Source organism: Eumetopias jubatus, unplaced genomic scaffold, assembly GCF_037043125.1.
Source record: "Eumetopias jubatus isolate StellerSeaLion01/CBP00866 unplaced genomic scaffold, mEumJub1_p1.0 scaffold_8, whole genome shotgun sequence".
NCBI classification, from domain to species: domain Eukaryota; kingdom Metazoa; phylum Chordata; class Mammalia; order Carnivora; family Otariidae; genus Eumetopias; species Eumetopias jubatus.
This window is the reverse complement of record NW_028274814.1, coordinates 42,205,992-42,221,769: the sequence shown is the minus strand read 5'-3', so window position 1 is coordinate 42,221,769 and position 15,778 is coordinate 42,205,992. Positions and strand designations below refer to the sequence as shown.

General features: G+C 40.0%; 1 protein-coding gene across 1 annotated transcript in view; it reads right to left on the bottom strand.

Annotated features, from left to right (window-relative positions):
- TIGAR (TP53 induced glycolysis regulatory phosphatase) overlaps positions 1-14,980 on the bottom strand; it is a 32,723-nt gene extending 17,743 nt beyond the window's left edge. The window contains exons 1-3 of the mRNA XM_028121241.2: positions 14,821-14,980; positions 5,744-5,781; positions 1,803-1,924 (exon numbers count right to left, since the gene is read on the bottom strand). Of these exons, the coding sequence (XP_027977042.1) occupies positions 1,803-1,924; positions 5,744-5,781; positions 14,821-14,852 (192 nt within the window). The 5' untranslated portion in view covers positions 14,853-14,980. The remainder of the gene's footprint in view (positions 1-1,802; positions 1,925-5,743; positions 5,782-14,820) is intronic.
- Between the last annotated feature and the right edge of the window lie 798 nt (positions 14,981-15,778).

Below are 15,778 nucleotides of genomic sequence, written 5' to 3'. Positions count from 1 at the left end.
AATAAAGAGCATAAATAAATGAAGTAGAAACTAAAAAAAGAATAAAGCAGATCAATGAAACCAAGAGCTGATTCTCTGAAAAGATCAATAAAACTGATAAACCTTTAGCCAGACTCCTTTAAAAATAATAATAAAGAGAGAACTAAAAAAGATCAACTGACCAAAAAAGCCCAAACCAATATTAAAAAACAAAACAAAACAAAAAAAAAAACCCACAACAACAAAAACACCCTGACCATATAGGTATGGGTCTATTTCAGGTCCCTCAATTGAGACTCTTCATTTTTCCTTTTTTTTTCCTTTAAAGATTTATTTATTTATTTGAAGGAGAGAGAGAGAAAGAGAGAGAGAGAGAGCATGAGCACACACGAGTGGGAGAAGGGGCAGAGGGAGAGAATCTCAAGGAGACTCCCAGTTGAGCGTGGAGCCTGACGTGGGGCTCAATCCCACAACCCATGAGATCATGACCTGAACTCAAATCATGAGTCAGACGCTTAACCAACTGAGCCACCCAGGCACCCCCATTTTTCCATTTTTAGTCTTCTTTCTTCCTTGATTTTGGGATGTTCTGTTTCTATGACTTCATGTTCACTGACCTCTTCTTTAACAGTGTCTACCCTGCTAGTATCCCCTCCTGTGAAATTTTCATTTCAGAATATTGTATTTTGATCTCAAGAAGATGAATTTGGTTCTTTTCATATCTTCTATTTCTTTCCTCATTATGTTCCCCTGAGCACAGATCAGCCTCGCTGTTAAGGTGTGACCTTTCTGAAGTTTCCACTGTATGCTTGATGTATTTAACAAAATCTCTCCACTCTGGGTGGTAGGAACTCAAATCATTCCCAACCTGTGGGAGCTCTTGACATTGTCTGGTTTCTGGCTCCCTAGCAACTGTTCTCTCCCTAGCAGTTATGTTTTATACCTGGCCTCATGCAATTTCACCTATGCACAGGCAGACTCTAGTCCACCAAGAATTTCAGGGGATCCCTATCCAAATTTCTAGAGTGCTTTCTCTGTGCAGCACCCTCTTCCAGCACTCTGCCCCACAATCTTTAGTCATTTAATCTCCCCAAATTCCAAGCATTGTCTTCTCAATTCACTGAAGTCACTGGCTCTATCTGGCTTCTCCTACCAGCATCAGGAAATTGCATCAGGTGGAACACCAGGACAACTCAAGGGCTCACCTCATTTCTTTCACTTCATTTGGGGATCACAGGCCCACACTGTCTGAAGTCCAATGTCTGCAAACAACTGTTTCATAAATATTGTCCTGTTTCTCTAGTTGCTTATGCAGGGAGACTGTATTCCAACTCTGTTATTCCCTCATGGTGAATTATTCCCTCCATGAAGTCTTTAGACATTTATTTGGTTCCTTTTTAATTCTCTGGGGTCATTTTTATAGTAATTTGTTCCCTAAAGATATTTCAAACATGCCTTTTATTTCTTTACAGTAACACAGTTGTTTTCTTTTCTAACTGTGTCTGGATTCCAATATTTGATGTCTTTGTGGGTTAAATTCTCCCGTCTGGTGTTTCTGCTGGCTCTCTCTCATAAACCTTCTTTGTCTTTTTAAAGATATTTTGTTAGACATTTTCCCCAAGCTACTTTAATTTAAAAATTACCAAAATAAAATAAAGTACAAAAGTAAAATGAAAGAAAGAAGTTCTGTTAGTGCGGGAAGGAGAGGAATGGGGATGGTATCTGCATGTGACTGAATTTCCTACAGACTCTGGAAGCAGTTTTCAAGGTTATAACTGTTGAGACTCTTTACTCATCGGTCTAAACCTTGACTCTAAACTTACCTGCTTTGTCCTCATGAGGTCACTGGAGAAAACATGAGTAAACTTCACATTATTAAGAAATATGCCAGCGGCAGCTGCTTGTTTAAATCCAGTTTCTGAAAGAGGCTCATCTATTCCTTGTCCTGTGGTAGTCAGAGAAGGAACAATAACATTCAAATATAAAGATAACAGATGCAAATAAATCACATGTAAGAAAATATAAATAGAATTTATCTATATTTTATTAAAAGATTTCCTTAGGTACTTTTCTATATAACTTTTCAGAGAACCAAAAAAGCAAGTAATATTAAGCTACAATCCTGTAAAGGCTCAGGTATTCAAATGTTTCCCAAAAGAATGTCTGCCTAATGGGAATCAGATGATGATGAGAATTCAGTTGTCTCCAGCTCTCCCTTCTCTTGTGTCTGCCCATCCCTTCATTAGCTGTTATTTTCTTAATGCTGGCTCTGATCTTATGTTCTCAACCCAGGCGCTGCATTTGAAAGGTAGGATCCTCACCTAAACAGTTTCCCTTCTTTACCTCCACTGCCCAAATGTTCAATATTGTATTATTTCCCCTCACCCTTGTTCCCCTCTTTCTTCATTCTTTTTCCTTAAAAAAACAAAACAAAACAAAAAAACTTTGGAACCTTCATTTCCAGGAGAAGGGCTGATTAAACACTCTGAAGGGTCCTCCTATTGCAAAAGAACTAAATGGGTGTGTGTATGTGTTGTGTGTGTGTGTGTGCATGATGCTCACAGGATCTAAGGAAAGTCTCTAAGAGGAAATGCAAAGCAACCAAAATACCCTGAGCTGAAACCTGAATATTAACATTAGAAAAATGGAGTTGCCAGGATATCAGCACAAGCAAGGGGGCAGCTGGGGGAGGGAGCCTGCTGCATGGCACAGCAAGGTAGGAGGCCTGAACTTAGCATTCCTGGAAGCTAGAGATCCTACGAGGAAGCTGGTATAGTCTCAGGTCAATAGTAAAATCAAATGCAAATTCGCTTCAGCGCAAATCTGACTGAATAAAGGCTAACACGTTTCCTACTAAGTTAGAGCAAATAATAGTTCAGTCAGTAACTTAACACACAAGAAAATAATCTATCGTGAATGAAAGTCAGCAGAAACAACAAAAAACAGATCCAGAATCATTAATACTTCAGACATTGAAATCAGCAGATACAGACTACAAACTGTGAATAAAACATATAGACGGAATCACAAAAATAAGCAAGTAACAAGAAGTCATCAAAAACAACCAAACAGCTTTCTAAAAGAACCAGACAGATCTTTTAATAATGAAAAATATTATGAGTTGTTGAGGAGGGAAACAATCCTTCAGTGGATAAAGGGAGATTCAGTAACAGAAAGGCTTAATGAACTCATAGACAGGGCTGTGGTATTACCCCACATGCAGCACAGACAAAGGAGATGAAACACATCTCACATCTATTAGAGACATGAAGGACAGAATGATATTCCCTAACATACATCTGCCTGGAACTCCAGAAAGAAGAAAGAAAATATGAAGAGATAATGGCTGAGAATTTTCCAGAAATGATGGAAAATCTACAGATAAAACACCAAGCAGGATAAATTAAAAAGAAAAAAAAAAAATCCCTCCTAGATATATTAAGGGACACCTATAGAATACCAAAATCAAACAAAAGATTTTAAAAGCAGTTGCAAAGACTGATTGCCTACCATGGAACATGATTTGGCTGAGAGAAGACTTAACAGGAGCAATGGAAGAAAAAAACAAAAAACAAAAAACAAAAAACAAAAAACAGCACAATAACAAGTGCTAAGAGAACTGTCAGTCTAAATTGTCTAGGCTAAAAAATGCTGAATAGAATAAAAATAGAATTGTCTAGAATAGAAACAATTAAAACTATCTTTACCACCAACCAATCTGCTGTAGGGGACCTTTCAAAAAAGATACTTCAGGAATGGAGGTCTGAGATGCAAAAGAAATGAGAAGGAGAGAAAACTGGTAAATATATATGTAAATCTAAACATTGTCTAAATAACGAGTCAAATAATAATGCCTATGTCACGTGGTTAAAAAAGGATAGGACTAAGATACTAAGCAATAGTCATATAAGTTCCTTGTATTTGGGGGCAAGGAGATAGTGATAATATACTTCATTAGATATGAATGGTAAAAATTTAAAGGTAACAATTGAAAGAATGGAAATAGTTTATCATTCCAAAGCCAGCAGGGAAGGGGGGGAGGAGTAGGAGAGGGAGGAGGGAGGGGAGGAAGAGAACCAAAATCAGCTACGTAGTATTTGTGAGGTAACACTTAAGATGTCAGCACCCAGAAAGGCTGAAAGGAAGGCAAGAGAAAAACATACCAGGCGAATTCCAAGCCCAAAACAGCTGGAGAAGCTATATTATACTCACAAATGCAAGACTTTATGACAAAAGTCTTAGGATTGTGAGGATACTATAAATAATCAACGATCCAATTCACTAGGAAGGCAGAACAATTTTTAAACCTGTATACGTATGTGCCTCATGAAATAGTCTCTATATAAGAGCAGAACACACAAAGCACAAATCGACAGAATGTCAGGTACTAAACTATAAGTTAGCCATCACAATGGGAAATTCCACATCTCACCCATAAATCCGTATTTCGGTCATGCAGGCAAATTCGTAAATTTACAAAATTAGCAAAGCATAGAAAATTTGAACAAAACAGAGGTTAATTATTTGACATATAACTCCAAACCCAACAATCAGAAAACACAGATTTTTCTCAAGCATACAATGGTAGATTTATAAACACAGCGTGTTAACAGATTTCGAAGAGTCTCATCAAATAAGCCATCTTGTCAGATTGGAAGCCAATCATAAAAGAGAACAAGCAAAAACAAAAAGCCCAGTCATCTGGAAATTTACAAAATAGTTCTAAATAATTCATGGGTCACTGAAGAAATCACAGTGGAAATTTAAGACACCTGGTGCTGAATACCTATGAAATGACTACATATCAAAACTGTAGTTACGCAACAAAAATGGTACTTGGAAGTATATAAGCCTTGAATGCTTTAACTTAAAGAATAAGCATCTAACTGACAAAGGTAGGAAAATAACACAAAACAAATGTCAAAACCAGGTGTGATCACAAAAATATGTATTCCTGCTCCGCTGTTAGTGTCTAATGAAATGAGACGGGTGGGCAGTACTAAAGGACAGGGTGGTAAGGGGCAGAAGTACAGAGGCTAATTTGGGTTGGGCACATGTCACTGGGAAACAAAGGTTCATTTAATTATCAGACTAGTTTTCAGAAGAGGGAATGGGGCACTCTGGGTATGAAAATCAGGTTCTGCAAATTCCAGATGTCCCTATCCAAAAAAATAAAACTAAATGTTTTTATAATCACAGCACAGAAATAGCCTGTCTGGCTGAGAGTTTACCCAAAATATTCTTTAAAAGCTAGACTTGCTGGATCATAGGGAGATTAAAAGACCTGAACCCAAATTAGCAGAACAGAGGAAGAATCTGTTAGAATAAAGTAACAATCCTGTGTGAGAATAGGAATTCTCTTTTTACACCTCTTGTTACTGCTAAAAATAATATAACCGTCTTAGAAGAAAAATACTATTAACACCAGCCAGCAAATTTCATGTTTCCAAATAGGAAATCATTTTAAATCACAGCAGTTATATTTTAAGACCACTAGACTCAACATAACTCTTCAATCAGCTGACTGGGCCAGTTGAAGCTACCTATAAACAACTTAGAATCCTATTTTTTACGTTCAGTTCACTTAAGAGACTTATTCCTCTTGATGACCATCTGCTCTAATCATATTTCTATGGCTATGACACTTTCTCTAATGCTGTTCACAATACAAGCTACCCCCGGTCTACCCTCCCCCCCCCCAAATCTGATTAACTCACATATCACATTAACACTAAAGGAGACAGCTAAAATAAAGTATACTAACCTTGAATTATTTTCTCCTTGTTAAATCTTGTTTCTCCACTAAAATAGAGAGGGTGGGGGGGGAAAAACCTTTATTACCAAATTAGGTTATTTTTGAAATGAGAAAAAAATCACCAATGAAAGGTAATGATATTCACAAAGGCAGCATATGAACACTGTAGCATACTTCATAATCTAACCTGTAAACATAAAACTTGTTCTAACCTGCTATTTGCAATCATCTACTCTAATGTATTTAGTTGATGAGCTAAGAATTTCACCCTGCCCCAAATTAAAATGTGTAACTCATGAATCAATTGTAAGTAAATTTTAAGTAGCAAATTCTATGAAAATACATATATAATTTTTATTAAATAATCTTGTGAAAATAAATTATGTTGACTAAAACTCTTTTTACAAGCAGCAGAAGGAAACCATGAGTCCATCTCTTGCTGGACTGAATAAGCAAGTGCAAGGGAACCTGAATTCAGGGGGAAAGAAGTCCCCAAGCCTTCAGACACCCCAGCTTCTCCCAGTTCCTAGAGCTCAAGCTGTTCCTTCTTGTAATGCTGACAACTATCTTGCAGACCACACTGAAAAACTGAGGTTTGGGTACTATGTTTTGAAGAAGTCAAAAACCAAACCGAACCAATTTTGAAGCCACCAGAGGAGGGAAAGGACTGGAAACTTTATCACAAAATAATCAATTGAGGCTGGAGGGGAAAGAAAGTGAAGGGGGCTGTGCTACCTGGACCAGACCAGACAGCAGGATATACCTGCAACAAAAGCAATCAAGTACATGAAAAGCTATCAAGAACTGAGTGGAAAATTCTTTGAGGCCTTTTTATGCGCTAAGTACAGTGTAAGGAACTGGAAACGGAGACACAAAGGACCAGGAGCAGACTGGGAGAAAGGAGTTGGCTTGTTCTGTATGGACACTGGACACAGAATTGGAAATAGGTAAAAATAGGTTTCTTCAGATCAAGTTGTTTCCTCATTTGGTATCAAATGCCCACATATTTATAGATTTCCATGTCAATGAGAGGTGAAAATCCTTTAAAGTAAACTTCATTGCCACATAGCAGGCTGAGGAACAAAACTGCTTTGGCTGTATCCTTAGGAACTTGGTTAGACTTGAGTGACTCTGTTCTTTGTCTATAAAATGGGGACAATATTAGCCCTATTTAAACAGAACTCTTGGGGCGCCTGCGTGGCTGTGTCAGTTAAGTGTCCAGCTCTTAATTTCCTCAGCTCAGATCTCAGGGGGTTGTGGGATCGAGCCCACGCTGGGCTCGCACTCAGAGATTGTCTGAGATTCTCTCTCTCCCTCTGCCCCTCCCTGCCCTCCTCACCTGTGTGTGCACTCTATGTCTCTCTCTAAAAATAAATAAATAAATCTTTAAACAGGACTCTTGGGGTAACTGAATACAGGCCAAGCAAACTGTTTATCACAGTTAAAGTGTTTAAACACTGCTCAGCTTTAAAAATAAACAAACAAACAAACACTGCTCAGCTTTTAGTAAGCACTCAATAGTTCTGTTTATAGGTCATTCTTGGACAGAGCTACACAGAAATCAAAGATTCAACTTAATGCATTTTAAATCTTGTAAAAATTGTGAAATAAACAATATAAACAAATAATACACCATAAAGCCAACATTCAGGTGACCCCACCCAAGTTAACAGATCACCTCCAGCCTCCTAGACCTTGTCTCTTTCTGATCACAATGTCCTCCCACCCGCAGTGGATCCACTACCTGGACATTTAGATGCCCACTTGCTTCACCTTTCTTCATAGCTTTCCCACCCATGTATAGCACAGATTAGTTCCCCTGCTGTTGAACCTTATAATGAATTGCTTCTTACTGTATGTAGTTCTCTGTGTTGTTTCTGTTCTTTAACATTGTTTGCGAGATACATCAGGGTTGTTGAGGGTGGCATACTTCTTACTTCTCATTATTGTGTAATATGCATAAGAGTTTACCACAATGTATTTACATATTCTACTGTTGATATTTACATTGTTTCCAGTTTAGAGCTAAGCTGCTGTGACTATCTTTGTACAGAGTGCATCAAATTCTCTAAGGAAGTGGTCCTCAAAGTGTGGCCTCTGGATCAGGATCACTGGCATTGCCTGAGGACTTTTGGAAATGCAAATTCTCAGGACCCACCCCAGACCCCTGAATCAGAAACTCAGAGGTTGGGGTCCAGTTAATCTGTGTTTTAATAAACCCACCAGGTGATTCTTATTGCAGATTCATGTTTGAAAACCACTCGAGAACTGACAAATTACTTTTTGTAAACAGTTATATTGGAATAGTCACACATGTGTTTGTATGTTCTTTATGGCTTCTTTCACACAGTAATAGTGGACTTGAGCAGTTCAGACAGAGTGCATGGCTTGTAAAGCCTAAACTACTTCCTACCCTTTAATTAAAAGTTTGCTAACCCACACCTAGTGATATAGGCGTCGCACTAGAATTGCTGAGCCACAGAGTATGCAAACATTCAGCTTTACTAGGTATTACCGAAGCGGTCATAGCAATTTACATACCCCAGCAGCGTTTCACATCCTCTCCAACATTTAGTAATGTCAGTTTCCCATTTGTGCCAATTTGGCACTAGAACAGTTTATCTCAGTTTGATCTGAATTTGTATTTCCCTGATTACTGTGAAGGCTCATCACCCTTGCTCTGTTTTACATAAAGCACTAGTTAAAAAACAAAATAAAACAAAAGCCCTCACCTGGGATTGATTTACATAGATCCAGAAAGGAACTCCATCAGACCGGAGAGTCAGAATCACAAACCCAGGCCTCTGCCTGGAACCCTGTCCATTGTTTACAGAAATAGTTGTTTGCCAACCTCTGCCTAGAGCAGTGGTTCTCAAACTTGGGCGTGTATCAGAATCCCCTGGAGGGCTTATTAAAACATAGACTGCTAGACCAGGTCAATATGTTCTCATTCTTCAAGACCCAACACAGAGCGAGCTCTCTGTGGGAGTCTTCCCTTCCCAGCACATTTCCCCACCTACCTATCCCATTTAAACACCCCAATGCAATACTTCCATTTTACCCAGCACCACTATTAAAAGTTACCACTTGTATACTAATTAACTTTTTTAGTTGCGTGTCTACCCTGGCTCCAGCTCCTTAAAGGCACAGCCAGAGGTTGCCTCGCCCTAACATACTCATTACCTGGAGAAAATCCTGGGAAACAACAGAACCTCAGTGTATGGCCATCTGAAAATACCTATCAAAATAACAAATCTGTTTGCCCTTTGATCCAGCAACCCTATTACTGGGAATGTTTACATTCATCCATATTTAAAGGTAATTTTTTAAAAAATATTTTATTTATTTATTTGACAGAGAGAGACACAGCGAAAGAGGGAACACAAGCAGGGGGAGTGGGAGAGGGAGAGGCAGGCCTCCCGCTGAGCACGGAGCCCGATGCGGGACTCAATCCCAGGACCCCGGGATCATGAGCCGAGCCAAAGGCATCCATATTTAAAATAATACTTGTAACAATATTATTTCTAATAGCAAAAGATGGTAAATAACCTAAACATCCATCAACAGGGAACTGGTTGCGTTAACAAATAAATGGTGGTGTGGCTACATAATGGAATACTATGTAACTGTGTCCCCTAAAAAGAGAGTGATTTATGTAAAGATATGGAAAAATCTCCAAAATATATTAAGGAGAAAAAGCAAGGTCCAGGATAATATAAAAAAAAAAAAGTTACCTTTTTAGAAAGGTGGTAAATAAGAATAAATATTTGGACCTGCCACAAAACAAAACAAAGAAAACACTGGAAGGATACATGAGAAACTAATAAATATGACCATCTAAGGGGTGAGAGGAGAAGAGGTTAAGACCAGGGAGAATTGTTCTGATTTCTAAATATGTGGATGTAGCTTTAAAAAAATATATGACAGGGCGCCTGGGTGGCTCAGTCAGTTAAACGTCTGCCTTGGGCTCAGGTCATGATCTCCAGGTCCTGGGATGAGCCCCGCACAGGGCTCACTGCAAAGCAGGGAGCCTCCTTCTCCCTCTCCCCTGCCCCTCTTCATGCTCTCTCTTGCTATCTCTCTCTCTTGTAAATAAATAAAATCTTAAAAAAAAAAAGTATGACAAATAAATGAAATGTCTCAGAACTATTTACCACTGGTTTGCCATTATTATCATTGTTGTGGTTAATATTAATAAAATATGTCTTATACTCCAAAATTTATTCAGAATCATACAAGATAAATGTGAAAGAGTATATTAATCTCTACCATTCAGACAAAGCTTCCAGGGCGATGATGAAGAAATTGTCATTTCTAATACAGAAAATGATTCCCAAACATTGTATTCACTTCCTGTCTCAGCCTCATAATCTTGCTGAGTGAGATCAAGAATAAAAGAACTGCTGTTAAATACAAGTAATGTCCTCTTTAGACAGTACTTGGTAGCCAATTCAATTTCAAGCAAAATTCAAAGAACCCTCCCTATGTCATGTTTACTTATACAGGAACCTCAAAAGCTTTTGCCTACTTTATGCCAATCACAAGCTCTCCTGCTCATTTTATAAATTTAAGATCAAAGATGAGGAGAAATTTAATAATTTGCCAATCCAGGTTTTTACAAATCATACAAATTCAGCAGATGATAATTTTTTTTAGCAGATGATTATTTTTTGTATGCTTGCTAAAAAGACAGCTCATGATTTTAGTTCAATCTCAATAGCTGATTTGATAAGATGCAGAATAATATAAAAGATTCTATTATCAAAATGTCATACTATAAAAAAAATGGAATCTCAGTACTTTCTGACAGTTTTGTAAGGTACTGCCACACCATCTAACTATTTTTGACAAAGGGAGGAAAAAAATAGCAATGATATAATGAAGGATTTTATTTAGCTAAAGTCAAGAGAGAGACTTAATTACTGTATTATTAACAATCACTGGCATTCTGCTGGGCATTTTTTGCCTTCAAATCACTTTACAATTATTACAGAGCAGGAAACCTAGAAATAGAATTTTTCCCCCAAAACTTTCATATATATTTACTTTCACAGCTTTTATCAGCTTTATCAAGAGGTTTGTATAAATCCTTATGGCAACTGTATACAGGGTTTTTTGGGAGTGGGAAAGAAAAGTAGGTGCCTAAAATAGTTTTACTATTAATCTACTTCCCTTAATGAAAGTTTAGCTTGTGATAGAGGCAGAGAAGGTAGAGGAAGCTGAAAGGTCAGAGGGATATATTTCGAAGGAGTCAGGAATAACACTACTCATTTTCAAAATCTCCAGTGTGATCCATTTCCAAAACAGAACACCCGACTCTGCAAGAATCCAAATGCTTATGCCAAGAAGTTAAGTCTTATGACCAGCCATTTATAGGCCCTACAAATATGCATCATTCATTTTGTAGGTTATTATACTGTTCTTCACTTCAAAAGATATTTTGTTAGCTCTGGTTTACATTCTATGGCATTTCCTTAGAAGTCATTTATAAGGCTTAATTTCCCAATCATATCCTTTAAATAATTTAAATTCAATCAACAAGTATTGTTTGCCACAAGACGGAGATAAATCATAGGAAATTAGTACAGTTGGGGGCATGTTTTCAAAATAGGTATGCTTTAGTGTACATGGAAATGCAAAGCCTCACCTGATATTTAATCATGAATACAGCTTTATCCTAATTCTTCTCTACCAATTAATTCATCCATAAACATGGAAGATTTCAAGGGCTAGTAACACAGAGACTTTCACTAGATAGGTTGAGGGGAAAAAAATGTAACACACCCAACTCATGATATGTTTTTGTTTATAAAGAAGTTAGTCGTAGTTGTAAACAGTCTCCCAATTGATCAACTGTATTCTCAAAAAACAAATACCACAGTAACATAACAATCACATAGATGTTTATAAAAGTTTACAGGTGACCTAATATTTACTGTGCTTGTTTTTATTAATGACCAGATTGGCATTCAACAAAAAGTAATAGAGGTAGCATAAGAAAAACAAGCCAGTTTTGCTATCAATAACTTTACTAATTTATCATCTTTGAGTCAATAAAAGTAAACTTAATTTAGTTTGTAAAAAAATTTTTTTAAGTTTTAAGAGCCAGCTAAAAATGGCAGTGAAATGGGATGGCTTTGCAGGCAACTAATGGTAAACACACAAATAATTTCAAGGGAACTGGGTCCTTTCAAGGGGTTGTGTAAGTGATGGAAATGCCAACCTATGTATATCGGGGTTTTCAACAATGCTGTGCTACAAGATCATAAGAAGTTACAGTTTAGGGGCACATGGGTGGCTCAGTCGTTAAGCGTCTGCCTTCGGCTCAGGTCGTGATCCCAGGGTCCTGGGATCGAGCCCTGCATCAGGTTCCCCGCTCTGCGGGAAGCCTGCTTCTCCCTCTCCCTCTCCCACTCCCCCTGCTTGTGTTCCTGCTCTCGCTATCTCTCTCTCTGTCAAATAAATAAATAAAATCTTAAAAAAAAAAAGAAGTTACAGTTTAATAATATTAAAAGACTTCAAGTTTGAAATCTTGGATATTGTATTCCAAAAACAATACATACCCCATAAATATGATGAAGACAAACACACATGTAGTAACAGCGCAAGATTCATAAAGGCTTTGGTTGAACTTAAAGAAATTGCATTTCAAAGGTTTCTTGCATTATCTAAAGAGGCACCATTCAATAAAATTATCCATCTCCTAAAAAATACTGATCATGCCATCAGTTTCAGAGCATCTATCTTAAACAGAATCAGGTAATAGAAAAGGCTAGTGCTATTCCCAATATTATGCTAAATGACCCAATCTTGTGAATTCCAACGAGTCATCATATTTAACTATGGTGACTATTATTAACCAAGTTTGAAATCATTTCTTTTCCTGAAAGAATCTTCAATTCTTAGCTTGGAGAACTCAGAAGGGGAAAGAGGGATGATCTAAACAGAGTTAACCATAACCCTACCAATTATTTCAACACTTTAACTTTACTTTCCCACAAATAAAACAGAACAATGCAAACTATTCTTATCACTCTTTACAATTATATTAGCAGAAATAAAAAGTAGCCACTAAGTGATATTCCAGCAATCTAAAACACTAGGTTTTAACTCAATTAAATAGGAGGCAGAAGACTACAGTGGTTGAGAGGATGGGCTGCAGAGTCTTGCTCCTTTGGTTCAAATCCCAGCCCCCCATCTAGCCATGTGACTCCAAGCAAGTTACATGCCCTCTGCATCCATTCCCTCACCTGCTAACTGAAGAGCAGTCCTCACCTCACTGGACTGTTGTCAGAACTTAATTACAACAGTGCCTGGCACATAGTAATTTAGAAAGACTTATTTCTAAATTGATTCTTCATAGAATTTCTTTAAGGAATCAATTTTTAAAATCAAGCCCTTTTTAAGAAGCAGGGAAGGGACAAAATCCAAATTCATATAACTATTGTCCAGTAAGAATCTAAATAGATATCACCCTACTTTTCAAGGGAGGGTTAATCCAGATTTCCTACAACTTCTGAGCTTCAATTAAATGTCAGACACTGTGCTGCCTGAGTCAAGGCATCCAGATAGTGTTGTAACACTGGAAAAATGAGGGCTCCACTTCCTTCTCTGCTACCAGTAAGCTATATGCCCTTAAGTAGGTCATAAAATGGTCATAAAGCATTCTATAAAATGGAGGGGTGGGGAAAGAAGAGACAGAGAGAAAATCGATTTCTGGTTTAGTCATCAAAATCCTGTGAGTCCTAAAGGGATAATTCTGATGATTCCCAAGATTATCCTATGAAGGAAGAAGAGGACAAAAAGAAGATAGCAGTTAAAGTCAGCTTGACCAGGTGAAGTCCTATTCGTACTCCTTTTGAGCTCCGGAAAGTCAAAAATGGTATCTTATTTATCTGTATAACCCAGTACACTGGCACGCAGTGTACAAAATGCTGGTCTGGTAGAACTATACGTAAATATTGAGGATTAACTACATTTTTATTAGAGATGTCCTCAGAGAATTAGAAGTTACCTAATTCTTGAGATATATTTCTTCCCCTCCGTTGAGCTATACGCTTTGCCTTTGCCTCATTTAATTCTCACACTAGCCCTGAGAGGTAGGTATTATCATTACCCCATTTAATATATCAGGAAACTGAGGTCGTAAAGGTTACGTCGGTTAACGGAAGCGCTGGTTACAAGGCTCCTCCTAGCCAGAGCCCGGATTCTAACCCGGGTCTATCTTGCTTGAAAAATCTGTGCTCTTAACCACCCTGAACTGCACTTCCATTGACACTCGGCCAATAAGCGCGTTCAGAAGGAGAAAGATAACAGACATAAAGACATATCTGCCTTGGGCGCCTGGGTGGCTAGGATCGTTGAGCGTCTACCTTCGGCTCAGGTGGGATCGAGTCCCGCATCGGGCTCCTTGGGAGCCTGCTTCTCCCTCTGCCTCTCTCTCTCTCTTTCATGAATAAATAAATAAAATCTTAAAAAAAAAAAAAAGACATATCTGCCTTTAGCTCCACCGTGTAATGTTATGATAAAAATATTTGTCCGGGGTGATGCGGTCGGCCGAGACGAGGGCGGAGGCCCTCTTCCTCTGCCAACAATGTAATCTCCGGAGGGAAGAAATAAATCTCAGATCTGTGCCTGCGGCTGCCCTGGCAAGCGAGGGGTAACAGCAGAAGGCAGCCGGCACAAAAATATCTGCCTTGGACGAGCCATCCCGTAAATTCTTCAGAATCCGCTGGGGAGCAAAAAGCGGCGCACAGGGAAGTCCGAGGACAAGGTTGTCTTTCTTCAGTTGTAACTCCGCCAAGTGGCTGCGAACCTCAACCGCTGACTCCTCCAGACCTCAGTGTGCTCATCTGTAGTGCGGGACTCAGGATACTTAGGACCCGCCTTCCTCGCTCAGCGGTGCTGGGGGGCGGGGGGGGGGGTCCAAGAGAGACGGCCCTGGCGAAAACACCTTCGAAACAGCCGGGTCCAAGCCAGCCCTCCGAGGGGACAGCAAGCGGGGGAGATACAGATCAACGGTCTCTTCACCCACTCCAGAACAACTCACTGACCAGAAGGCGAGAAGAGCACCCTGCCATACTCACTGCCGGACAACGGTCAGAGCGAAGCGCGTCATCTTCCTGGCGCCGGGAGGGAGGGAAAGCGGTTGCCCCAGCTCTCCGGCTCGCGTGCCCAGCACCCTCCTGCGCGCCGCTTCGCCGCACTGCGGGACACCTCGCCGACACCACTTCCGCCAAGCCCCGCCGGCCGGCCGGCTCCGCCGCCATAGGTCGTGGCGGCCGTCTACGTCATCCCTGGAGGGCCAATCAGGGCGGCGGGAGGCCGGCAGGTCGGAGGAGACTGGTGAGCGACGAGACCCCGCCCAGGGCCGTGGCGCTTGCGCCCCTGCGCGCAGGCCTATGATTGGCGCGCGGCAGGTGCGTGCGGAGCCCGCCCTGGAGTCCGCAGTGGAGGCGATTCTTACCCCGGCAAGTTTGGATCGGGGAGATTCCGGGTAGGTAAGGGAACCAGCTCACGGTTTGGGGTTGATTTCATTTGAAGCTGTAATGCAGCTAGTAGTCTTACCTCAGGGGTGTACTGCGCCAGACACATTGGGTCCTATGAGGTTTTACTGTTAATCCCTAACGCTGGGGGCGCCTGGGTGGCTCAGATAGTTAAGCGTCTGCCTTCGGCTCAGGTCGTGATCCCAGGGTCCTGGGATCGAGTCCCGTGTCGGGCTCCCTGCTCCTTGGGAGCCTGCTTCTCCCTCTGCTTCTCTCTCTCTCTCTCTGTTTTTCATGAATAAATAAATAAAATCTTAAAAAAAAAAATCCCTAACGCTGGGAATGTAGGGTCCGCAAAGTCTGGGGACTTAGACCCACCCAGTTTCGGTCCCCGCCCGCGCCTTGACAGACACACTCCTGCAGCAAACTTTAGGCAGGTTTGTTTTGAGCGCCTTTCTAGACTAGGCCTCATTCTTGGCCTGCTGAGCCGGGTTTCACCGAAGACCCCTGCGGAGCTAATTTATCGAGAATCCCCTCACCCTTCGTATCTAATCAAGCT